Below are 26,253 nucleotides of genomic sequence, written 5' to 3'. Positions count from 1 at the left end.
CGTGAAATTCCATCTATCATGTGCTACGATGTTTTTGTTTTGCTTTACTTGAAAAATACTTAAGTGAGTTGGAAAGTGGTTTCACTAAACTGGACTTTTTTTTTGTTTTTTGTTTTTGTTTTTGTTTTAAAATACAAGCAGCATTACATTAGTCAACAAAACATCTCCATGACACAGCAATCACAAAGAGCTTGGAATCACTACTGTGGTGTCACAGGTCAAATCACCCAGTCACATATAATTATATACAGATGCGTGTGTGTGTGCCTGTGTTCACACACATGCACCCACACACCAGTGTTGATTCTTTAAACTATAAAAAGTTGCATTATTTCTGCTGATCCCCACACAGCCCCCTCCCCCCACTCCTCACGCCCACCCAACAGCCACTGGTTTAAGACTGTGGTTGGTAGCACAGCAGGGTGGACAGAACAAAAAATGTTAATCTTTAAATTTCCAGCTACATGTGCTTTAAAAATGCAAGTTGGGGGGTGGGGATTTTACTGTACAGTGGTGGACATATTTGTGCTGATCCATTCTGCTTTTTTTCACTGACGGCCATCTCCCCACCCTCACCCCTGGTTGTAGTCTTTCCTTCAAAAGGAGGCAGAGCTGGTCTTTTTAGATCGCTTGATCATGCTAGGGTGGAACTCAGTATGGCGACGGGCATGCTTGGTCAGATGGTCGCTCCGCATGAACCGCTTCTCACAAAGTGGGCATCGAAACTGCTTCTCCCCAGTGTGGGTTCGGTAGTGCCTTGTTAGCTCATCAGAGCGAGAGAACTTTTTAAGGCACTCTGGCCATGTACAAGGAAAAGGTCGTTCGCCTGAAGGAAGACAAAAAGGGAGAGGAATGAGATGTGATTGATTCAAAACATACGGAAAGAGTTCAGCCCAGGAGGAATGTCACAGGAATGGTGAAAGAAAGAAGAAAATGTCCCACAAATTACTGCTCAGGGTCTGCACAATGCTCAATACTCACAACTCTATAAGTCTGTGGGGATTCTCAGTCATCTAGGTCACAGTTGTCCCAAAGGTGTTTTTTCAGGAGGCAACTGGACTTCCTTGTTTTTTCTTTTGAAGACATTTCGCTTCTCATCCAATTTATCTGATAAACCTCCAAGTGCTTCAATGACCCTCTAAAAGCATGCAAATGACCAGCTGTCTGCAAGGAATACAAATCTTTCCATTCCCCACTAGCCTGTCAGAGCTGAAGAAGTTTCTTGAGAAGTGAAATTTTCTTTTGAAAGTCTTCAAAAGAAAAAACAAGAAAGTCCAGTTGCCTCCTGAAAAAGCACTTTGGGTCACAGCTCAATAAGGAAGACACCTGAATCCAACATATTCTGTACTCCAATTCTAATCCTACATCCCAAGCACAGTTATCTTCATGCAGAACAGTTGTCCACTCCATGGATCAGAGATTCTTAAGTATCAATATTAAAAGAACGAATTACACCACTGAGTAACTGCCTTTCCCATCCATATTTAGACCCTAACTTTTAGCGGATACAGAACACAATCTTTTGTGCACTTAGGTTTAACAATGATGAGGTGGCACGTATATTTCTGTTATTAAGCAGTACCAAAGCTAACCCTTTGAATACAGGTGCCATCTTTTAACCAGACCACCAAAAAAGAAAAAGAAAAAGAGGAAAGAGACCAACCAGATGAAAAAAAGGAAAAGGAAAAAAAAAGGAAAAATGCAGCAGCATTAAGTTAGTAAAGGAGAAAAAGCATGTTATCACGAACTATTTTAAACCATACTGTTTATGGTATTTCATTTTATTATCCATGGAGATGAAATCCTGAAGATTATCATAGTGAGCTACAGAGTTTTCACAATAGAATAGTTTTGAGCTGTACGAGAGATTGTAGATACGAGAAACAAAGGATTATTTTGAAATAGTTTTCTGTAAAACAACTTTCCTAAGTTTTCCTTTTACTATTTACTTGATTCTAAAGTCAATGTGTCCTGTTATTTTGAAGGTAGGCTGACAGCAACAGAAAATATGGGAACAGTTCTTCGGAAGAAGTATGACTAAACAGCATATTTGGGCTCTCCAGCGATGAGGTCTTTCTGACTTGAAGTATTGCTGGAATGTCCACTAAAGAAAAGGGTTGTCTGGTTTTGCATCAGATTTCAAGCACTACCAAACAGCTATGTCTTCCATGCCTCCTGTGTAAGAAATATTTCACTAACAAACTGTGTTCTCTTAAAATCAGGTCAGCTTGCAAACTCGAGAAATCTTGTTCAAAGACCAGCCAAATGATTCAGTTGGCAGCGTGCTATAACTTTACAAACGGTTTCAGGAAATGCTGCTAAAGCCAAAGTACAAGCCTGTTTAACACAGAGGTGTGGACCGCTGACATTTCCCTAAAGGAAAGCTGACAATAAAAATTAAATGTGAAGAATTATGCATTGGTATGTGGCTGATGTAAGGCATTACGTGTAACTCTTTGCACACACCCCTGTGCTAAAGAAGCCTCGTTCAACAGTGGATCTGCTGTTCAAAACTATATGTGATAAGTATTGCTTTCACAAGTAAACCTATTAGTAGACATCCTATAGGTGACTGACAGTAATTCTCCCATTGTGACACTGTTTGCATGGGGCGTTGTGATAGTTATCTGAAACCACAGATGCGGTTGCTAATGGCAAAATCCACCATGCATATCCTTCCATATCCTACTGGTTTTTATTATTTCAGGGCCCATCGAAACAGATATATATTTTCCCCAATCCCTGCCAAGATGAATGGTATTCGTTGTTAGAAGAGGAATGGAATGTTGGTCAGAACATTATTTATTGCAAAGCTTTCAAAGTATTTCATTCGAACATTTGCAAGTGGGTAGGAATCCAGGAAAGCAAACAAGGAGAGCTTAGTTTTCTATGAATCATCTTTACAAGTGCATGCCAATGTACTTCCCCTCTTCTTTTCCATGTGCAAAAGCAGCTTGTATGATGTGATTATTTTTGTATGTACATGACTGCTAAAATCCCTTGCTTGACAATCTTAATAAAGTGTAACTGTGAAGAACGATTTTTTTTCTTAAAAGGGCCTAAAGTCCAAAATAGAAGAAAAAATAACTTAGTTTCTCTTCTCTTCATGTATAGCTGATTTGTTTATGAAAGCAGACCCTTCCAATCACCCTCGATATGTCAGAAAATACTAAAGGTAAAGTTTCCCTGTCCATCTCTAAGGCTCACTCGTCATCTCTGTTTTATTGGCCAAAGGAGCCAGCGTTGTCCGAAGACATTTGCCATGGTCGTGGGGGCAACACTGTTACCTTCCCATCGAAGTGGTACCTATTAATCTACTTGCATTTGCATGCTTTCGAACTGCTAGGTGGGCAGGAGCTGGGGCAGGAACAGGAGCTCACCCCGTTGCACGGATCTCGAACCCAGACTGTCAGCTTTCCAGCTGACAAGCTCAGCATCTTTAACTGCTGAACCATTGTGCTCCTGCCCCCCAGAAAAGACTATTGTGACTGAAAATCCATTTCCAACATTCTCAAAGCAAAGTATGTACAACTAATCACATACACTAAGAAAGTAATTTACCTTAAGCAAATAATCATAGGGTTTTTTTTCTCAGAGAGATATTAATATCTATGTTAGAGATCTATAAAGATGACCTAACCTCCAAGATATTCATACACACTTGCTTTCCCTGAAGTTTTTCAAATCAAGTGGTGAGCACAACATTCCAGTGGAAGTCCTAAAGAGGAGAAACAAAGAGAATGTACACAAAGAAGACACGGATGCTGGACTGTCTGATCTGGTTCCCAGACAGTGTTTTTTTGTAGCGAGGCATACATGACCAACACGAATCAAATTATGTATGAATGTATTTGTGTTCTGAAACTAATGTTCAGACATATGTAGGACTTTCATAAAAGAGTTTGCAGAGTTGCTGATTATAAGGAAAGTGTAGAACTGCCTACAACTGTTTGTGGTTTGCCAGAATTCCCCGGCTATAACTGCAAACAGACTGAACCCCAGCATATATAGGTGTTTTAATGTAATTACAGGTTGTCCTCAATTATCAGCCATTCATTCAGAGCAAATATTTGAAGTTACAATGGCCCTGGAAAAGGAGATTTATGACTGGTCCTTGAAGATGCAGCCGACAACATCCCCATAGTCACATCATCACAATTTGAGCACTTGGCAACCAGGGTGCATTTTATGATAGTTGCAGCTTCCCATGATCACATAATCACCCTTTGCAATCTTCACAGCTGGCTTCCGACAAGCAAAGTCAATGGAGAAGCTGGCAGGAAGTTGCAAGTCTTGGTCACTTAATAAACTGGTGATTTGCTTAAATAACCAGAGCAGAAATTGTAACTCAACACGTTCATATCACATCTCACATTACAACTATGTCACTTAGCAATGAAACTGCTGGTCTTAACTACTGCGCAATCAGTAAGTGAGTACCACCAATAATGGAAAGGCAAATCTATTTAAAAGGAATCCTGCATACGGCTGCAGCTTTTGATAAACTCAGGGGTGCACAGGAGGCTTCATTTGCAGCTCAGAATCCCTGTAGCCGAGGATAACCTATATGGACCTATATGATTACTTCTACTAAAAATCTCTGGGCTAGAAGCTTCATTTTCCTTCAAAAAAAGCCATAATACAAAAGTGGATTATTAGAAATCCAGGTATTGCACCAGTCATCAAGCTTGAATATAGTCTTTGATTGGAGAATGTTGCCAACTACGTCAAGATATTGATGCTTTTACTCTTGAATGAAGTAGTAAATGGAGATACAGATACTAATTATTCAGTCTTGAGAATGACTCACTAGTATCCCAATAATGTTCTCATTTAAACTCACTGGGGGGGGAAAATAGAAGTTGTTTTATTAAGCCTGAGTATGGAACATAGGAAAGAATACTGTACCATTTATTCATAAATAAACTTAGCCACATAGCCACATGAGCTAATGAAGTAGGAGAGATAGAAAGATGTAAACTTTATAAGTTTAAGGGAGTGAATCAGAGCGATCAGCTCCAAACCTGAGCACTTTCTCCCAAAGGGTGTGTATCTTCAATAGCATAATAATGAAGTCTTCCAAAACAGACAAGTGTCTCATAAAATGTCAAGTGGTTGAGCCCTCTCTCCTCCCGGATCTAACCACAATAACATAATTAGATGAAAAACGATCAGGTTTGTTCTGGACTTGAGAAGCTAAACTAAAAAAAAAAAAGGGGGGGGGGAGGGAGAAACAAAAAGAGAGGAATTGAATCCACAGCATTGTTTGAGACAATGAAGGAGAGAAGAGAATCCTGCTAGTTCAACTTGGATAAAACATGAAAAAGGCCAGCCAAGTCTTGGACCACTATTGCACAGCAAGAATGAAGCTGTGACTCCAAATCCTTCAGCAGGTCCTTCCTTGAGGTTTCATGTGTCACCAACGGGGGTTATTACATTGATTCTGTTATCAACATTTCTGCAGCAATTCATCCATCTGCAGACTATGTTTTTAGTAGCTGCTGAAAGCAAACAGCATGATGATGTTTCATCTCAAACTAAGTATCATTAATTTATAAAATGGGAAGGCAGTTAGTGATTGGTAGTGACTTTTTGAGATTTGTGGGAGATTTCTGTTGGGATTATGATTTCAGTGAAACAATAGAAGGTTCTGCTTTTCTAGAAGGAGATGGGAGAAAGGGAGAGAGTAATGAATTAATTAATTCATATTGATCTACATTTAGAGGGGATGTAAAAGTATAGGGAAAGTACCATCCTACTCCTAGCCCTATCCCCAATCCTGACCATAATCCTAACTTGGCAAATATACAGTAGTCATTACAATTATGACCTCCCCATCTCACTGTACCTTCAAGCAAATGTTAAAAATTAAACTGACCTAGATAAGATCATGAACCTAAGATAATATCAAAATGTTCTTTGTAACAAACTCGGATGACTTTTTAAAAATGTCCTTCTTCTGAACTTCTCAAATATACATCCATTAAAATCAAAGTTCTACTTTGATTATGAACTGATATCAATGCTAATATCACTGTTATCCCAGATATCCCAAGAGAAATAGATGTACTGATAAGGGAGAATATTTGTAGACCCCACAAAATGAGGGGTCCTTGGTGCTCTCTGAGCTTCTTGTAGACAGTTTATTGCCCAAACTAGGTAACATTATCAGTGCACTGATGATATTACCCAGTTTGGTAATGAAATGTCTGCAAGAAAACCACCAAGCCCAGTGAGCATTAAGGACCCCTCAGAAATAGTTGTCATTAGCAGCATCCTTCCCCACCCCCGTGGGTGTAAAAATGTAATATGGAAACCATGCTCACCCACAATCCTCTGTGAACGTCCAAGATTCAGATAAAGGAATTACATTTAGGAACATTTTTGATACGACTAGGAATTCCATAAAATGTATCAACCCAAATTCACTTGATGTCCCAATTAGCCTGATGGATAGAGTTCCTGCTGCACTGGTAGTTCATCTTCTACTAAGAGAAAATAAAGCTAATGAGGAAAGAAGGGAAAAGTGTAAAAAAAAAAATCACTGTGATGGAACATTCTGACCAACGGCTCTAGAAAAAGCAGAATAAATTTTTAAAAAATATAGCTATAGGATTATGATTCTGAATAGGAGTAAAACACATTCAAGCCCAAGGCCAAAATACATTTATTTCTCAGGATCAAGATAAACATGGGCTTTCATCAAAATGTGATAGCTGATTGCCACCATTACTAGTCACTTCTACATTACTCAAAGGAGCTGAGGAAAATCATTGACCAAAGAGAGCCACTCATTGCTGCTTTAAACTTGTCTATCTTGTGCTTGCTGTTTGGCACTGAATCTATCCCCTTGGCAATGATCCTCATAGATTAGGGACAGGTATCCTGGAGGCCTCTAAAGGCAAAGTGGAGAGGCAGAATAAAACATAGCTGTGAACAGAAGCAGGAATGTCCTATGCAGCAGCCATTTTGTTGCACAAGCTTAGTGTATGAGCTTCAAAGCAAGACCACGCTAGAAAGGAGATTTTAAGCCTTTACTGCCCCACAACACAACCATCTTTTTACAAATGTATTGATTTCATTTGTAGTTTTTTAATCCCAATGCAAGGTAGGAAATGATTTATTATATGTGATCATTTTCCCCCCCTATCAATCACAGATTCCTCCCCCCCCCATAATCTATCCCTAACTTGATCTTTCAGGTCTTCCAACAATGCACCCATTGCCACTTGGTGCTGTTGTCCTCTTCTCCTCTTTCCTAGAATTAGATTCTTCTCCAGAGAGATAGGTCTTTGCACAATGTGTCTGAAATAGGATAATTTGACTCTGGTCATTTGTGCCTTGACTGAGAGGAACTATGTTAGACAGACTGGCAGACATATAAAAAGTTACAGGATATTCCTGAGAGCTTCCAGAGAGGTTCATGTGAACTAGACATCCCCAAAGAAGGGGGACAGTATACTGCAGAGATTGCCAAACAGATTTTATTTATGGATTTATTTATTTATGGATTTATTTATAATCCCCCGTATTGTTTTTACAAATAACTCAAGGCGGCGAACATATCCAACAGACCTTCCCCCTCCTGTTTTCGGCACAACAACAACCCTGTGAAGTGAGTTGTTGTTGTTGTGACTGGCCAAAAGTCACCCAGCTGGCTTTCATTCATAAACCCCATGGTCTCGCACTTTCCAGCAAGGAGGCCTTAATTACTAGACCAAACTGGCTCTCTTGGCAGAGATTAGGCAATACAAGCCTTTCCAGACAAAGGAGAGATAGTCAGAACGTGTGTTTGTTTTCTGAACAGTTGCTCCTCATGAGTAGAATGCAGGAATTTAGGTTTTTGGAGTTGGTTTTTGGCTGGGAGTTGAGGGAATTCAATTAAATCCATAGTTCATTATATAGACACAAAGTTCAGTCACTTCATTTCTTAATCACTTTTGGATGTAATTAATGTATAGCTAAATACAGATTGTCTAAGTGTCAGGATAAGACTCCACTTTATTTTTAATCTCTCACTATTTTTTTAAATAACTCAAGGCAGTGAACATAGCTAATACTCCTTCCCCCTTTTATTTTCTCCACAATAGCCAAGGTGAGTTGGACTGAGAGAGAGTGACTGGATCAAAGTCACCATCAGTGAATTTATAATTCTTTTCAGATTACAAAGGAATAAAGGAAGGAAGGAATTTTAAGGATTTATAGTTTTTGGCAAAAATCTTAACCTGATCCAAGAAAGTTTAAAACAGATAAAGAGGACAGTTATTTTAAAAGATTTTTTTAGTGAAAGTATTTTTAAATAAATTGAGATTAAATTAGACAAATGAACCAGACTACCATCCATGAGGATATCTTCTGTTTACTACTGAAGAGTGGAGACAATTAATGGATTTTGCAAATAAAAAGAAAAGATAATTTGAGCCAGACTTAATGGGATGGTAGCTGCGGAGATGGGGATATGGACTTCGATGTAGATTGAAACTATGGGGTGCCATTAGAAGAAAAATTATTCAAAGCAATAAAATATTTTTTAAAATGGGGGGGGGGAGGCAGGTAAGAAACCTTGCCTTTTCTCTCTTTCTTGTTTGAGACGCTTTCCTTTTTGAATTACAATATTACAGTGACAACCAAAACAATGATGAGAATGGCGGAGAAGAGAGGTTTGTTAGAGCAACCTGTAGAGAAAGGAATTATACCAGATTTAGTTCAGCAAATGCTTGAAGAATTGGGAAATAAATTAGCAGAATTACTTGATTCTAAACTAACTCATCTGATATCAAATTGACATCTTTTGAAAAAAGAATGGATAAAAGACTTGTAAAGATTAAAACAGGAGATTTTAAAAAGTTAAGATGATGGAAATCTGTTAAACAATTGTCTGGAGAGGTAAATGTTAAAGCCAAAGTGGAAATTTTAGAGTAAGATAGAAGTTACAGAAACCTGGAAAGAGAACTAGATAGATTAGCTATACTGACAGCCACAGGGAAGGAATTTTGATTGAGATTTAGAGTAATCCCAGAGAATTCTGATGAAGTTATTAAACAAAAGATCATTAAAGCCTTGGCAAAATTTTCTGGATTGGGAAGAGAAAGACACAAAGTCAAAAATACATAAATTCCAGATTTGTAAGAACAAGAAATGTTGCAAGGGATGTTTTAGTGTGCTTTGTCAAGAAGACGACAAGGTATCAGGTGTTTCAGCAGCATTTTAATACTATATTGAAGACTGAGAATACAAATATCATGTCCTTAAAGAAATTCCTGTTAAGAATTTTATGTAAGGGAGGGGAGATTTTTTGACAGAGAGCAGAAAAGGGACAAATTGGAAGGTGTGGTTTTTTTTACTTTGGAACAACAGAGGTCTTGACTGGATTCTATTCAAAAGATGAGGGAATTTTTAGAAAAATACATTTGGAATTGAAATGAAGGTATCAGAGGAGACTACACAAAAACTCCAGCAGGTGCAATAAGAAATTGAAAGACATGATACTGATCTATGATAGATTTTTTCTAAACTTTTGGCTTGATGATGCATGATAAATACTTAAAGTGGAATATAAATGGAGCAAATGCTCCTCAAAAGAGAGCAAAAATGATTATTTGAAAACAATTAAAAGATACAATTTGTATACATGTTGTATACATGCTAACAAAAATACATAAAATATTTAATTCATAAAAATTTGGATGAATTTATTTTTGCAAAGGAATTGTTTTGCATATAAATCTCCAACTAAAACCAGAATTTGAATTGATTAATGGTAGATTTGCTAATGGAACTTAATTTAGATGGGGCTAGATTTTGATACTGGGAATTGATGCTTCTAATTACTTTATAAGAAACATATGGAGAATTTTATAGTTTTTCCTATGAAAATTGATGGTTGATGAGGGATTGTAATGGAATGATCTCCCCACAAATGGACAGAACCTCTGAAAAAAAAAAGGATTACTCAACAATTTACCAAAAGTTTTTTAACTTGGTGGGCAATTTAGGGTTGATTCATATATGAAGACAGAAAAAAAGCAATTCAAAAGAGTTTACTCACATTTCTTAAAAACATAAGTCTTTTTCAAGAATAAACATGATTTGGATTTCAAAGGATTTGACCACTGCGATTTCTAAAATAAAGATATTACCAAAGACTTTTTTGGATCATAATCCTGTGAGTTTGATTTACAAAAGAAAATATAATTCTTTAAGATGAAGACTCAAGAAAAGGTGCTATATAATGAAACAATAATGAAATATTGTAAAAAAGAAACCAAAATAATTATTAAAAATAATTCAGTTAAGGGCATTGATTTATGAACGGATTGGGTGCAAGTAAAGGTTTTATTAGAGGTCATAGCAGTGATCTTAAAAGAATAGTCAAGAGAAATCACAACCTATTTTAGATGAAATCAAGGGAAAAGAAGAATTAAAGAATTCTCTGCAGAAGACGAGTATTTTTCAACAAATTAAGTTTCTACAATGGCAATTATCTATGTTAACAGTAAGAGAAATGGGAAAAAAATGAATCATGCAAAACAAAAGAAAATGAGTTTGCAAATATACCAGGGAAGCGACTAACATAAATTATGAAAAGAAAAAGAAAAGAAAATGGTATTGAAATTACGAGGGGGAAATATTATATTAATGGACAATGAGACTATATAAAAATCATTTCATCAATATTATTGTAATTTGTACAAAGGAAGTGAAATCTCCCTAGAGAAAATAGATGAATATCTAAAGAAACAAAATTTACTCAGGAATATAGAATAAAGACAGATTACGAATGGACCTGTAATAATAAGGGAAGTTTCTGAAGCTCTAAAAAAGATTAAACTAGGAAAGATTCCTGGACCAGACGGATTATCAGGTTCTTATTATAAATATTTTAAGGATGAACTTTTACAACCTTTACGAAACATGATTAACTTTACCCTACAGGGAGGAAGGATGGTTGGAAAGAGGTGGATATAACATTAACATCCAAAGGACAAAATAGGACTTTAACAAGACATTATGGACTATTGAACAATAACTACCGTACAAGTTGTTCACAACAATCCTGACTGATAGACCAAAAATATTTCTGCAAAAATATATTCATGAGGAACATTTTGGGTTTTACCATAAAAAAAAAGTTTAAAGGACAATGTCAGAAATATATTAGACATTTTGGAATATTTAGAACAACATAATGAAAACACATGTCACTGATCTTCTAAGAAACAGAAAAGGCCTTTGACAATCTGAATGGGGCTTTCTTGTTTAAGATTATGGAACTTATGAATTTTGGAAAGAACTTCATAAAACGAAGATAAGACCAATCTACACTTCAGAGAAAACAAAAATAATTGTTATTTAACAAAATAACAAAATGCTGTGAGATACAACAATGAATAGGGATGGCCTCTCTTCCTTTTGTGGAAGTACAAATTTTAAAAGAAACTTTTAATTTAAGGGCTTTTGCAAATGAACTAGTATTGGTTCTGGAAATTCTTTTAAAGGGAATAGAAATGGGCAAATTAAAAACATTTTTTGCATTGGGAGATTTTAATGTTAATAAACAGAAGATTATTTGGATATCATTATGACAAATATGAAATGCATTTATTTTAAAATAATTATGTTAAGATATAGAATGAAGTTAAAATATATGATATGATGGGATAAAATTGCCATTGTTGGGAACAACTTCTGGGATAATAATGAATGTCTCACCCAGACTGAGTTTTATAATACCTGTTTTGACAAGTAATTTAAGCAGTTTCAGAATACATCTAAATTTGTGCAGCAGGGGAAAAATCTGTTAAATTTTTACTTTTAATTTCCATTGTGAAATATAGTGATACAAGACGCAAAGGATACTCTCAGCTCAACTTTCCTTCACTGGCGGTTATTGTGGGAAACTAGGAGGAAGGAGGATTATTATGTATATCCACACTAAGAGTTATTTATTAAAAAAGAATAAAGTCAAGATGGATGGATGGATGGATGGAAGGAAGACTTCATTTGTCTGATTTGAAATTGTATTTTGCAGTTTGCTGTTTGATTTGGGTGCTATAGAGAAACAGAAGCTTTTGGGAGTTAGAAAGACATCACCTGAGATTTGAGTGGCATAGATATTTGTGATATAACAAGTCAAGGTCAGTGTAGATTTTAAAAAAAACATGTTAGACATTCCATACTGAGAATATGGAATAGATACAAACCCATGTTGTGCCTGAAAATACCTCAGAGGCTCTTAGGACAAGAAGCATGTCACAGAGGAGAAATAATAAGCAAAACACAAATGGCTAACTTATCATGAGATATTGGAATTTTATCAAGGGGAATGGAAAATAAAATCAAGGGAAAAACTAGTGGCAGAGAAATATAACTATCAATGATTCCCTTTTTTATAATTATTAGAAAGATTTAAACTAGATAAAATAATTTATGGATTTCAACTTTCTAAGACTGAGTGTCAAATAGAATTGTACAGAAATGATGAATATGTAAATGCTAAAATGTATAGATTGTTCTTGAAATTTGAAAGAGGAGAAGAACATGTGAAAGATTATATGATAAAGTGGGATAAAAATTTTGGTTGTAAAATAGTGATTAAAAAAAGAGAAAATATGTGGCTATATGTTAGGATTCACAGGATCTTAACATTACTATACATTGCAATCATAGACTTTTCCTTTGGGACTGGTAGACAAACAGTTGGAAAAAAGTCATGGACTTTGTTTTTGTATATGATAACTGCAGAGATTATTTTATGTGCAGAGATTGAAAGATTTGGCACTGCACACAATGGAAGAATGATTGTTGAAAATGATGGAACTTGCTGAGATGGCTAAATTGACTTTTTTGATCAGAGAAAAGACAATATCTACATTTATTGCTGACTGGAAACCCCATTAACCAGAAAACAATGAACTTCATGATTTATGGTTTTGATGATTAAACAGAATAGAATATAGAAAGAGAGCTGTTATAACTATAGAGTAAGACCTAAACTTATAAGAGTATATATACGGTAACTGCTATAAAAATAATCAGAAATTTTTTATCTTTTTTCTTCCTTTTCTATTTTTTTCTTTACCTTTTCTCTCTCATGCACTTCTCTTTGATTTCTTTCCCTTTTTTCTTACTTTACATTAGTTTGTGTTAGTTTTTATATTGGTTTATGCATTTGTATTGTTGTATGCATGTGTGTTTATATAAAGTTACTGGGTCATCCCATTTTTGCAGAACTCCAATTCCACAGCTCCATATATTTTTAAAAACAGAACTGCACAAAGGAGAGGGGGTTCCTTTTGTGCCGGAGTGCTTTGATTAGTCTTTTTACAGAGAGTATGTTTTGTACTTTACCATTTCTCTGCATTCAGAACCACGATGGAACTCCTTTTTTCATTCTTCATGCTTTCCACTGAAATTTTAATACTAATCAATTTCCGAATCTTAACACTTAGCAATTGGGTTTCTTCAAGAGAACAGATTCTATAGGTCTAAAGCAACTTCTAAAAATGACCTGGCCCAGCTCCTCTCAGCCCCACTTAATTGACAGTAAAGTACAGTACTAGAGGAGTTTAGGGCAGCAACAATGGGTGGGATTTCGGATAATGACTGGCCTGAAGAATGAAAATACATCCTTGCTTATTCTTGCACTTGAAACAAAACATCTATCCATATCAAGAGACCCTAAATCAAGTTAAATCCAAGGACTTATAATTTCACGTTGGCTACTAGATTTGGTTTGCAAAAATCCAAACAGTCACTAGATGTAGAATATTCTGGTTTATGGCTACCACTAGATGATCTAACTTAAATCTGATAGGTCTACTCAAAGGCTCTTGGACTTAGCTAGACCAGTGGCCCCCAACCTTTTGGGCACCAGGGACCGGTCCCATGGAGAGAGATTTTTCTGTGGACCGGAGGGAGCGTGGTTTTGCATGCTGCTGCATCCCACCGATAGGGCTCGACTTGTTTGTGTGGCCCGGTTTCTGGCATACTGCGGACCCCTGGGCTAGACTACACTCACAATTAATTAGAAGCACAGATCCCAATTGCTGGGAAAAAATATACAGGCCTTGCTCTCCCCTCCCCTTATAGCCCATTCTTAAAATAGAGGATGTTGATTCAGAAAGTCTTTGTTTGGTTTCAAAAGACTTCTTATAGCTCTCTAACCAGAACAATCTTCAGATATCCAACATCTGTGGGGAGACTACAGTTCTGGGATTGGTGTGTAGTTTTGCATTTGAAAAACTGTGAGAGAATTTCCCACAAGATTTAAACTTTAAAAAGGAAACTCTGGAACATTGGCCATGTTGACTAAGAATTCAGAGAGTTTTGTACCCAACATATTAGAAAGCTTCCAGGTTCAAACATTTTAGAGTGTTCTTTTTTTGGGTAATCTGAGTTCCACAGAATTAAGGGGGAGGGAATTTCTTTGAAAGGGGCTAATGGGGGGGAGGAAGACCTTGAACTCAGCATCCAATCCTGTTCTTCCCCTCAAACTTGCTAAGTCACCAGCTTTCGCAAGCTGGGTTTGTCAGAAGCTCCACCTCTCTTGGTCAGGAGTTCCAGGAACTATTCTTTTTTAACAAACAGGTTCTGCAGCCTGAAAAAAAAAATGAAAAACCCTGGTCTAGAATTTCTCTTTTAAATCTCTAAATTCTTTTATCCTTTCTTAAGTGAAAGGAGATAAACACACACACAAACAGAGGCACATTCCTTTTTTCTTTTTCTTTTTTTAGATTTACACTCAAGACATAATAGTTCAGGATGGTTGTTAAGGAAAAAATGGAAGTACAAAAAATACATTTTTTTTTACTTCACATGACACTGATAAAGACTGACTGGCTTAGGCTTGTGCAGTTGTGTAGACCTGCTTCTACTGAGTTTTATGACAGAAGGATGGCACAGCTGACTGGCACAGCTGGTTCCTCCAGAGCGGGTGGGGGGGGAAGCCCCTTATCACCAGCTTCAGGGGGTTATCAGACCGGGCAGAGTAAAGCCCAGCCTCTTTTGAGAAGGTCTTGGAGAAATGGTCAGAGTGGCTTGCTAACATGTTAATTACATAGCAGAGATATAGCTATGTCTATACAACCATAACATACAATGCCACAGCATATCACAGAGGACAGAGGAGAAACTATTATTCAGACTCTTGATTCCCTCTTCTTAAAAGTACAGTAATGCATCTCTGAGCAGACTTAAACCTGCTCCTATCACAGAGTTTAAAAGGAAGGTTTGACCCACAATGCATGCTGGGCCTTGAGTCAATGCACAGTTTGCTGAAAGCTAAGTTGTTAAAACTCCCCTTCTGGGTTGCCAAGATCCACAACGAAGTGTGACATTCCACCCACTGCAAGGAAAAGCAAAGTTAAGGCCACATTCAAGAGGTTGAGAACTTGGAAAGTGAATGGCGGCCAAAATAACATTAGCTTTGCCATTCCAAAAGTACTCCGCTTATAGTAGAAAATTCAACGGAATGGATGAATCTCATTGGTCAGCTCCACGTCAACATCAGAGAGCCCATCATGCCACTCAACCCCTCCTCAACATTTTCCACATATGGCAGTGAAATTACAGCACTGAATATTGTCTGTAACAACCACAGAAGCAGCCAAAAAAAAAAAAAAGGTGAATCTGCAAAAACATTAACAAGGTTGTGAACTGCTTCACAGTGCTTAAATTTGTTTTGCTGCATCAGAATGGGTCTCTGTTTCGAGTTGCAAATCTGCTTTGATAGAGTCATCTGCTTGAAGCTTCCTCAGATCAAAGGTTACCTTCGGAAGATTTGAACAGCCCTAACTTACAGCACAATTATTTTTGGAATGTCGATTGTATCTGGTTGCTCAACAAGAGAGAAGGCTAAAACCTTGGATAATTTTTGATTAAGAAGATAAAAAAGAGAGTTTGTGTTTTTAAATATTAGAGATAATCAAATACATTCAAATACACTTTCTTTGACCCTAGGCCAAAACAGGAGACAGACAATAAAACAGTCATAGTTCAAACTTAAGCCCATTGATACGTATGGCGCTCATCTGTGTTCTAAGGAAACACAATGTTTCATTGTTGAATGGCAGAATTTTGCAACTCCGTAGTTCTCTTTAGAGACTCGGACTGCCAGGAAAAAGTTATGTAAAACTGCTCAGGGTGACCCGATCAGTGATATGAAGAAATTATAGATTCCTCCCTCTTCCTGCTTCTTCGTAGAACTGGAAGTCAAACTCGCCATCTGGCAACAACTGGCAGTATGTTCTTGCCAAGCTTCACATTGCTGGCACGGTCCAGGAAGTTCGTTTTAGAAAGGAATCTTTAATGCTTGTCTTGGAATGAACACAGATCTAGGAAACTTTAAAAGGAATTTCCCATCCTCATTTATACTGACCTCACTAAGGCAAGATCCCTTTGAATGATTTGAAAAGCTTTCTTTCCCAGCTCTCTCACTACCTGGGCTGAGTTGCCACTTGTGAGATAAGCTGCCAACACCCTTTGTCTGTTGATTGATTGTGTCTACTCTGCTTTCCATGCCTTTCTCAGCCTGCCCACAAGCTCTTCACAGTATACAAAAAAAGAAAAAGAAAACATACCCTCAACTTATGGCACCACTAGATAACAGAAAGAAGTGAATACTGCTAAATTGGAAGGCTCCAAAAAAGTAAGACTCCACTCCAAGAAGATATTTAACAGGGTTTTTAATGGCTATTCACCACAGAGATCTACATTCTGAGGCCATCTACTCTTTAAGTCAGAGCTCTTCAAACTTGGCAGCTTTAAGACTTGTGGACTTCAACTCCCAGAATTCTCCAGCCAGCAAACTTACGCTGGCTAGAGAATTCTGGGAGTTGAAGTCCACAAGTCTTAAAGCTGCCAAATTTGAAGAGCTCTGCTTTAAGTGATGGCGACATTCTCATATCATGGATTCACTTGGGGTCTCTCCCTGTTGTGAAAATATTTGTAAATTAAATGGACAAACAGCCTCCCACATGTGATTGGTTTTTTTATGTTGTTGTTTATTTTGGGAATATAATTTGTAGCAGCTTTTTAGGGAGAGATAGTGTGGGAACCAGTTGAAAAAAAAAAAACCCAAGATTGTAAAGAGGGACTTTCATGAAGCTAGTATTGACTCCATAAATAGGTACTGGGGTGGGGTGGGGTAATAAAGATTATCCCCACAATCTTAACACTTCAACACTTATAAACAATTTGAACTACTATCTAAACATACTGCAATCTTCTTTATTTCCCAAAAAACTGGAGTCACTCACAATTTTTTTGGCAAATTGTACATTGTCCAAGCATTCATTTGGTGGTTTACTTCTCATTTTCCACTCTTAAGCAGTAGATGTCCCAGAATTGTCTAGAAGCTATTAAGTTTCCATGGGCTAGACCAAAATATCAGCAATGATCTGTCAGATATCTTTTTCCATTTTCTAGAAAAAGCACTGTTTTATTTGGGTATTTCACAGCAATTTTACTTTTTCATTTCTCTTCTGGCATCAATTGTCCCAAACACTTAACTCCCTGGACCTAATCTTAGGACTGGGAGTGACACTATTCAGAAACATCTGGATACTTCAAAGTCAGCTGGTAGCAACCTGCAAAGCTTCCTTTTCCTCCAAGTAAGTGATTTTTTTAAAAAAAAATCAGTTTGTTGTTAACATGTCTAATCAGAAAAGCATAAAGGAACTACAGGTAGTCCTTGACTTATGACCACAATTGAGCCCAAGATTTACATTGGTGAGACATGTGTTAAGTGAATTTTGCCCCATTTTACAATTTTTCTTGCCACAGTTGTTAAGTGAATCATGGCAGTAGTCAACCAGTCAGTAACATGGGCGTTAAGCGAATCTGGCTTCTCCATTGACTTTGCTTGTCAGACGGTCACAAAGGGTGATCATATGACTCCAGGAAACATGCATTGTTTATTCAATGCTGAATGATGTTGTTGTTTATTTTTTTGGTGGTTTTTTTTTTTTTTTTTTTTTTTTGCTTTCCTGATTTTAGAATTGAGAAATTGGATCCAATTGCTCATTTCTTTTTCAGACTAGGAAGAGGTTCAGAATGGAGAGAAACAAGTATGCTGTAGGTTGATGTCCTGAATCAGGAAAAAATTTACATCGGTTGAGTCCAAACATTCTTGCAGCCAAATGCTTTCAAATATGATAAAAGTGTCTTATTTTCAAGTAGGTGGCAAGATGGAAGCATCAGATAATAAGAACCGTAATGTTGTAATCCAGATTTCTTAGTAAGTAGCTAATTATTTGGCCACCTGCGATGTGCTGTCGTAGCTGGGGAAGTCCCCAAGGGCAGAGGGAGGAATTTCCTCATGTGTGCTGGATATCAACAGATCTGGCATTTGGAGAATGTGCACGACTAGCAATTAAAGTTACTAGCCTTGGTGTCAAAGGATGAAGCTGATGGGTAAGCCTGGCTCTTATCATTCACTGCTTCCTTTCAAAGTGGGCATTTTCCTTGTTTAGGCTGGACTACGTCAGTGCTCTATTTCATGGGAAGAAACATTTGTTTCTTCAAAACATTAATGTGAATAAATTTTGGTCCGTTTTATGGAACACTGATGCAGTAGGCAATACAATCATTGCTTACATGAATAGTAAATTGAAATCAGGACTTAAGCCAGTGTTGGGTTGCCCCCGGTTCTATAGAACCGGTAGTAAAACCGGCGGGAGGCTCCACCCACCGATCCTGACATCATCAAATTGCTTCTGCGCTTGCGCAAGCGAAGCAAGCATGCGTGCGCGGCCCCGCTGCGAACCGGTAGTAAAGGTAATTAGTACCCACCCCTGACTTAAACATATGTTATCTACATGAGAGTCAAACAGGGCAAGAGCATAATAATACCTGCATTAATGATAGAAATTGTTTTTTTTATTTTTCCAAAGGAAACATTTCCTGACATGCTAGTTATCTCGTGTAGTCATTGCGTCTACCAGATTATACAGGTAGTCCTCAACTTACAACAGTTCATTTAGTGACCATTTGGAGATACAACGGCACTGAAAAAAAATGATTTCGGACCATTTTTCACACTTATGACCATTGCAGCATCCTCATGGTCATGTGCTTGAAAACTGATTCACATTTACAATGGTTGCAGTGTCCCGGGATCATGTGATCACCTTTTATGATCTTCTGTCCAGCAGAGTCAATGGGGAAACCAGATTCACTTAACAACAGTGTTATTAATTTAAAAACTGCAGTGATTCACTTAACAAATGTGGCAAGAAAAGTCATAAAATGGGACATTCTCACTTAACAAATGTTTTTTTTAGCAACATAAATTTTGGGCTCGGTTGTGGACGTAACTTGAGGACTACCTGTACGGCAATCCATCCATTTATATCATGCCATGAGTAAAATGTTGGGACCATAATATGGACAACACAATGCCATGGAATTAGGACTAGGATGCAATTAAAGTAAATAATTTACTAACACGCAACTCCATATGGAGATTCCCATACACACATGATAAACTATGCTTTGTTTCTTGTAATTGTCCCAGGTGTCTCTAAAAAGCATATCTTTTACATTGCCTATAAAAACTCTGCAAGAAAAATAGAGCTTGAGTGTGTGTTTAATTCTTCATGATCAGGCTTAGAAAGCAAAGCATCTGTCTGTTCTTAGTTTCACATCCCAGCTAACCCAAATCTTCCACAGCCTACGTGAAAACATTCAGCACAACTTGCATGCATTGTTGTTGCAATAGGATTTTGATGCCTCCGCACTTCTGGATAGTGCCAAAACCATCACGATAATCCCCGCATTACTTAGTTTAGCCACTCCTCCCCTCCCCACCCCTCCCTGGCACCTTCCTTCTCTGAAGCATGCCAGGTTGGTGAGAGCCATTTTGTCAATGTGTTTCTATGGCAAGGCTCAAAATGCACAACATGCACCTTATGCGTAACAGCCTTACCAGGGAAAATATGGTTTTAATAATATTGGTAAAGAAAACACTAAAAAGGGACAGCATATAAGATAGAAGAGAACAGCCAAAAATGCCTCCAGGGAGATGTGGAGTGTACAAAAGAGAAATGGGCTCTCAATCTGCTTGTATTCAGTGTTTATTTGCTTCAGCCATAATCATCCTATATCTTAGTCCAAGAGAGTGGTGGGAAATCTCTGGCACTTCAGAGCTGGCTATATATCCTAATCAGCAGAGGCAATGATAAGGAATGCTGGAATTTTAAGTTAGCAACTAGTTGAGATCCATCATCGTGATCTATTTACAGATAGTCCTCATTTAACAACTGCCTCATCTAGTGACCATTCGCAATTATGATGGTGATGAAAAAGTAACTTTATGACCGGTCCTCACATTTACAACCTTTGTAGGTCTGTAAAGCATAGAAAAACTAAAGTAAAAAAGTGAGCAAATGTGCGGTTTCACTTAATGATCAAGTTGCCAGTTCCAATTGTAGTTGGAGCTAAAGGTGGATTACCTGTGTATATCATTGAATTATATTTTCCCTACAAGTAGCTGATTCTGATTCCCAAAAGAATTCTGATTCCTACATATGACAATAGGGATTTGATAGGCCAAGAGAATTAGTGTTTCAGAGACAAAACACTAAAGTTTCTAGTCAAATTATAAACCTGTTTCTTGCAAATAATTCAGTGATGCAATGCATCCTCAAAGCAAAACAGGGATTATTTCTTAATTTCCATTCCAAATTTCTCCGCCCTTCAGTTGATATTAAATGGTTTGCTGTTCTCTGAACTAGCTCCTTGATGGAAAAGCCTTGAATTCACAAGCATAAGAAAACATGGAAGGTCAATAAATAATATTGTTAATTTGATACTATTAATTTGTAGAATAGTCACTGTCAGTCACAATACTCAGAATATTGTATAGATGTTGATATCAGGAAACTATAAACCAGTGATAGGAAAAGGGAAATTGTAATGCATTTCTACAATGTAGACCTTTGAGTTAGCTGAGTATTGAGCCATGTGCTTCCTTTTCCAAAGTCCTACCTTTAATCTTATTGCTGGGAAGAAACAAAATGTAAGGACTTGCTTCATTAGAATGATTAGAAAATGAGTGGCATTTCCTATGTGTAGGATATTACTGGGGAATTCTCAGCAATTGACCTGGCTTTACAAATTATTTAGTATTTCTGCCATGCTATAGAAAAGAGCTGATGCTCATATTCTCTTTCCTTCCTGTGCTATGGGTTTTAGCCACAGGAATCACTGCTGAATGACACACGACACTCCTTTTCCTGTGCATTTTCCATTCTGCAGTTTACGATGCCCGTTGTGTGAACAGGAAAATTGAGTTGAGACTCTCTCCCACACATCATCCAGGAATACTCTACCATAGACATTCAGCCAAATCCAGCTTGCCCCTCTTCCTTAGGTAAAAATTAAATGCACCTAATGTGGACATCAATAGTACCATGACTGGCTTCCTATAATGAAGATTTACTCCTTTTCAAGTCAATTTTTTAAAATATATGACGGGGAAAATAATCTATAAGAAAAATGCTAAGGATTACCGACTTCTGTTTTGCTTCCCCAGCAACTATCCCATCTCCACACAAGGCACTTTAAGCCTTATATGCATCATATATTCATCATAAGAAAGAAATCAAATCTATTCTTATACTATCCGACCAACGTTTTACTTCAGCTCCTAACTCACATGACCTAATCTAGGTCACAAAAAAAACCATTTCACAGATCATTTGGATTGAGGAACAACTTGCAACATTGAGTCTTGCTACTCTGTCTGGTTTTCAGATAGCAGGAAGATAACACAAATAGAAAAACACATATTCACAAAACCGAGTGAACACTGCTTATTTCCCAAGATGGTATTGAAATTCCTTACCACGTTGCTTGTGCTTTCAACAGGCCGTTTATCAGACCATACAACTATTGCCTAGATTAGTTTCCTTCCCTGCCAAAGGAAACCCCAAATAACATACAATCTGACCACCCCAAGACCAGGCTCCTTATGTTGGAAATGGAATGCCACTCTATAATCACATGACCAACAAAAAAGGCAGGCTAAAGTTGCGATGTGTGTTTTGCCAATGAGGCACCATAAATATATGTAGCCCCATGTGTCATCTTCAAAGCTTACTAACCACCTCATGTCTGATCACAGATGCTGCCAACACACCCACATACGACAACTGGGTACAATGTGCTTTGGTGGAAAAGATGGCATTCATTTCCCCCAATCATTTCGCCTTTCAAAGAAGCTCACTTTAAATATCCTAATCAGCCTTTATCTTTAAACATATTCGCCAAGTGCTAGGAATGCACTTTCCGGTGTCTTAGTACCAGATGTACTAAGAAACAGAGAATTATAACCCGTTATAATATGCTGGGGTTTGAACCAAGAATAAGCAAACATACCCTCAGAAGAAGCAACTTACTGATGATGCACTCAACAAGTTCAAAGCCCACAAAAGGCGGCAATTAGGCAACACATGACGCAAATGTCTCTAATGAAGACAGCTGCCATGTTACTGAGGGCTGAATGAAAATAACAAATTTCTCTTTTTTAAAAAAATGGTGGTGTCACTTGCATTTGGACATCATTAAACAGAACTGTCCCAAAACATGGACCTCAGGGCCTTCTGTTTTTGCTGCCATTATTCTTTCCCGCCCCCTTGTGTTTTACATCCCAAGGCAATGAAAACCCAACACGCGCCCGTGTGGGAGACCTCATGAAAATTGGAAAAATACGTCATCAATCCACGACAGCCACCAAACCCAGCCACGCCCAGGTGGAGTTCATGGATTTCAGAGGTGCCAAAGAAGCTAAGCCAGGCCCAGCATTAAAAAAAAAAGTCTATTCTAAGGCAGCAGCCAAAGAAAACATGAAGTTAGCTCCGGATCTACAATTTCATGAGAATCCTAACCCAGTTGTTGAGCAGCTTTTGATTGACAAGAGAAAACCTTCAAGGGAGGTTAAGCAATCACAAAACAGGAGGAAACCCTCAAATCAACTTCACCCATGCAGCCCCCAACCTCTCCTCCAACATCCTTGAGAGATTGCGAGGAAGGCTTTTGAAGGGAACAGCTCCTCTACTGGCGCGATCGGCTCGGTGTAAGGCAAGCGATCTACAGAAACAGGGGGAGGACATGAAAGATCCCGGAGGGGGTCATCCACTCCCAACACCCTCATCTCCTCCATCCATCCATCCATCCTCAGCATTTTGACGTGTCATTTGCAGTAACACCCTGTGCCCAAATGCACGCAGCCTGCACCACAGCGAGCTCGGGAGGAGAGAAGGCAAAGGCAGGGACGGGCAAGGCAGGAAGAGCGGCGCTAAGGCAACCGCGGCATTTTAAGGAGGGTTCAACTGAGGACAACCGACATACTTGAAGGAGGGGGAGGAAAAGCGAGCGGCCGCCGCGGGAGAAGAGCTCGGCTCGGCTCCCCTTCCTCGCATTAAACCCCTTGCCTTTTGCAAACAGGTTCGACTCCCGGGCCGTCCCCGCCCCCGGGCGCCCCTCCAACCCCCCCCGCCCCTCCCCCCCCCGCCGTTCACCTGAGTGCCGCCGCTCACCTGTGTGGACCCGGTAGTGAGCTTTGAGGTGGGAGGACTTGCCGTACACTTTGCCACAGCCGATGTAGGGGCACTTGTGTCTCTTTTCCGCCGCCAGCTTGCCTTTGACCGGCCCTCCGCCGTGCAGGAGGGCCAGGGCGCCGGGCCCTCGGGCAGCCTCCTGGCCCTCGGCCGGGCTGTGGGAAGGGCTCGATCCCGATTCGGTGGTCACATCGCTGTCGGAGCCGATGTCCTCGTCGGGGCTCTCCACGCTGTCGCTGCAGATGGAAGGGGCGGGGAGGGCTCTGTATTTGTTCAAGTCCAGCAAGCTCTTGGCGATGGTCACCAGCGTGCAATAATCCTTCCAGGCGTCCCGGGGGTCGTTCATTTCCTTGGTCACGACGGCAGCGGCGGCGGCGGTTTCCTCCTCGGGCATCTTCAGGACCTCGGCTTCGCGGGTCACGTCCGGGGGTGCCACGGAGCGGTTGGAAATGGAGACCAAGCACTGGGCAGCCACGAAGTCCATGTAAGCCACCGCTGACATTTTGCAGGCGACCGTCGGGCCCCCCGAGGTAATGATTTCAGAGGGGGAGGGGCAGGGCGAGGGCCCCGGGGCAAAACTTCTTCCGCGCTGCCTGCCTCTGACCGCCGCAGCCGCCGCCCTCTTGCCCTCCGAGGGCCAGGTAGGTAGGTGGGGTGGCGGTGTGACGAGCGCCGGGCGGCTGGGTCGCCTTCCTTCAGGTTGCGGATCGTGGGTGGAGGTGGGGTGGGTGGGGTGCCGTTGCAGCCAGGAGGGATCCACTGCCGGGGCTCGGCGTTTACATAACCACGATCATCCGGGATTCCCAGCCAGGAGAACCACCACTACCCTACCTTTTGACCCTCGGTCGCCGTCGCTTCCCGCGCCCCCTCTCCACGGACGCCGGACAACTCCAGATCGGTGACGCGTCGCGCGTGGGTCGTGCACTCCCGGACCCGCTTCTGTGGCTAGACACTGATAAGGCTCCCTTCTTCGGAAAACAGGGTCACGAGTGGTGGTTTCAAGTAATCCAAGTAGCACCAGCAGGGAGTTTTCCCTGTTCTTCTCCTCCTCCTCCTCCTCCTCCGCTTCTTCCTCTTCCCCACCCCGCGAGGGGACGGAAAGCAGAAGAAAATCGAAAGGAGCTCGCGAAGACCTCAGCGATCCTCGCACCCGAGCCGCCGCCGCCGCCGCTGCGTTTGCTTCTCCGCCCCCGCTTCGCGAGGCTTTCCAGCGCATTCACACACTCCTCAGAAGGCGCGGTGCTGAAACAGCAGCCCAAGCGTGAGGACTCTACGCAGCAGCAGCAGCAGCAGCAGCGACTGAGGCTGGATCAGCCCACTGCCTGACTCACTCCCCCCTCGCCTACGGCTCCTCAATGTTCCAGCACAGCCCTGCTCAGGACCGATTTCGCAGAAGCCCATCACGCAAAAGGTTCTTCCAGCGAGTTCCCCCCCCCCCTCCGCCCCTCCACCCCCAATTGGTCAGCCGGGAGAGTGATTCAACTCTGTTTACCTTCTCCTCCTTCCACTCAGAAGGTCCCTTTTTGCATGAGGGGTGTGCCTACAGACGGGGACCTCGGCCAATCCGAAGGTTTCCTCCCGATGCCTCGTGCTACTCTCGACGCCTTGTAACCCCCCACTTAAAAGGGCAACGAAGGGAAAGGCGGGAGAGTTGATCCCAGGGATACAGAGCCTGGAAAGCAGGGAGGGAGGCGCTCGCCGCCTCCAAATGGCTGGTCAGGCGGGGCCTCGGCCGTCCGGCTTTCGGAGACCCGTCAGCGCCAATTCCCGCTGGCATCTTTTCCCTCCGGGACTAATCGCCCCGCGTTCCACTAGCCAGGACTCCCAAGTTTGGTTTCCCAGCAGAAATCGGGTTAACTGCCTCACCGAAAGCCCTTATAGTCCCAGCAACCAGCTAGCCAATCAAAAGTGTTTTGGCTGATGTCACTAACATCGGCTCCGCCAATGAAAAATACATTCCAAGCAGTTCTCACTTGTAAACTTAGGTCTGAGCATTAGTGAGGATGAAGTGTTTTGAAAGTAAAATATAAACTTTAGTATAACTTTAGGAAGAGGAGGGGGGGAAGGGAAGGGATTGTGTAATTGCAGTACTCTCCCTATATTTAGGTCACACATCCACTTGACAATTAAATATAGATTATGAATAATCAAGTCACTGATTCAAAACAAAAAGTGTCTTAAGATGGCATCTTTGTATGTTGTGGAATGACCAGTGTGGGAATAAATAAATACAGGTAGTTCTCGACTTATGACCACAATGGAGCCCAACATTTCCGTGGCTAAGCCAAACAATTGTTAAGTGAGTTTTGCTCCATTATACAATGTTCCAACCTTTCTTCCCAGTGGGAATCGAGCAGTTATCAAGTCAGTAACACGATTGTTAATATGGTTTCATTGATTTTGCTTGTCCGATGGCTGCAGAAGGGATTGCCCTGGGACACCCATCATAAATACATGCCAGTTGCCAAGTATCTGAATTTTGATCATATGACCATGGGGATGTTGCAACAGTCATATATTAAATGATAATTCACTTTTCCCAGTGCCGTTGCAACTTCAACAGTCACTAAACGAATGGTTGTAAATCAAGGACTATCTGTATATACCGTGGCAGAGAAAGCTGTCCCACCAAAATAATAATAATAATGTAAAGGGTAGGGCAAAAATTTAGAAGCTGGGAGGAGAAAAGCTA

At 39.9% G+C, this 26,253-nt stretch overlaps 1 protein-coding gene across 2 annotated transcripts; it reads right to left on the bottom strand.

The window, feature by feature from the left end:
* Positions 1-25,450, bottom strand: KLF9 (KLF transcription factor 9). 2 transcript variants are annotated; one of them, XM_034410261.3, is made up of 2 exons: positions 23,541-25,450; positions 1-826 (listed from the first exon to the last, which is right to left on the bottom strand). In XM_034410261.3, the coding sequence occupies exons 1-2, from the start codon at positions 24,061-24,063 to the stop codon at positions 597-599; spliced, it is 753 nt and encodes a 250-aa protein (XP_034266152.2). In that variant the 5' UTR covers positions 24,064-25,450; the 3' UTR covers positions 1-596. The 2 variants fall into 2 exon arrangements, with proteins under 2 accessions (XP_034266152.2, XP_034266151.2); XM_034410260.3 differs by having other exon boundaries at positions 23,523-25,432.
* Positions 25,451-26,253: the final 803 nt, after the last annotated feature.

Source organism: Pantherophis guttatus, chromosome 2 (genome assembly GCF_059756535.1).
Source record: "Pantherophis guttatus breed Tessera chromosome 2, ASM5975653v1, whole genome shotgun sequence".
Classification (NCBI taxonomy): Eukaryota; Metazoa; Chordata; class Lepidosauria; order Squamata; family Colubridae; genus Pantherophis; species Pantherophis guttatus.
Note: the sequence above shows the minus strand (reverse complement) of the source record. Positions and strands in the feature narration are given on the sequence as shown.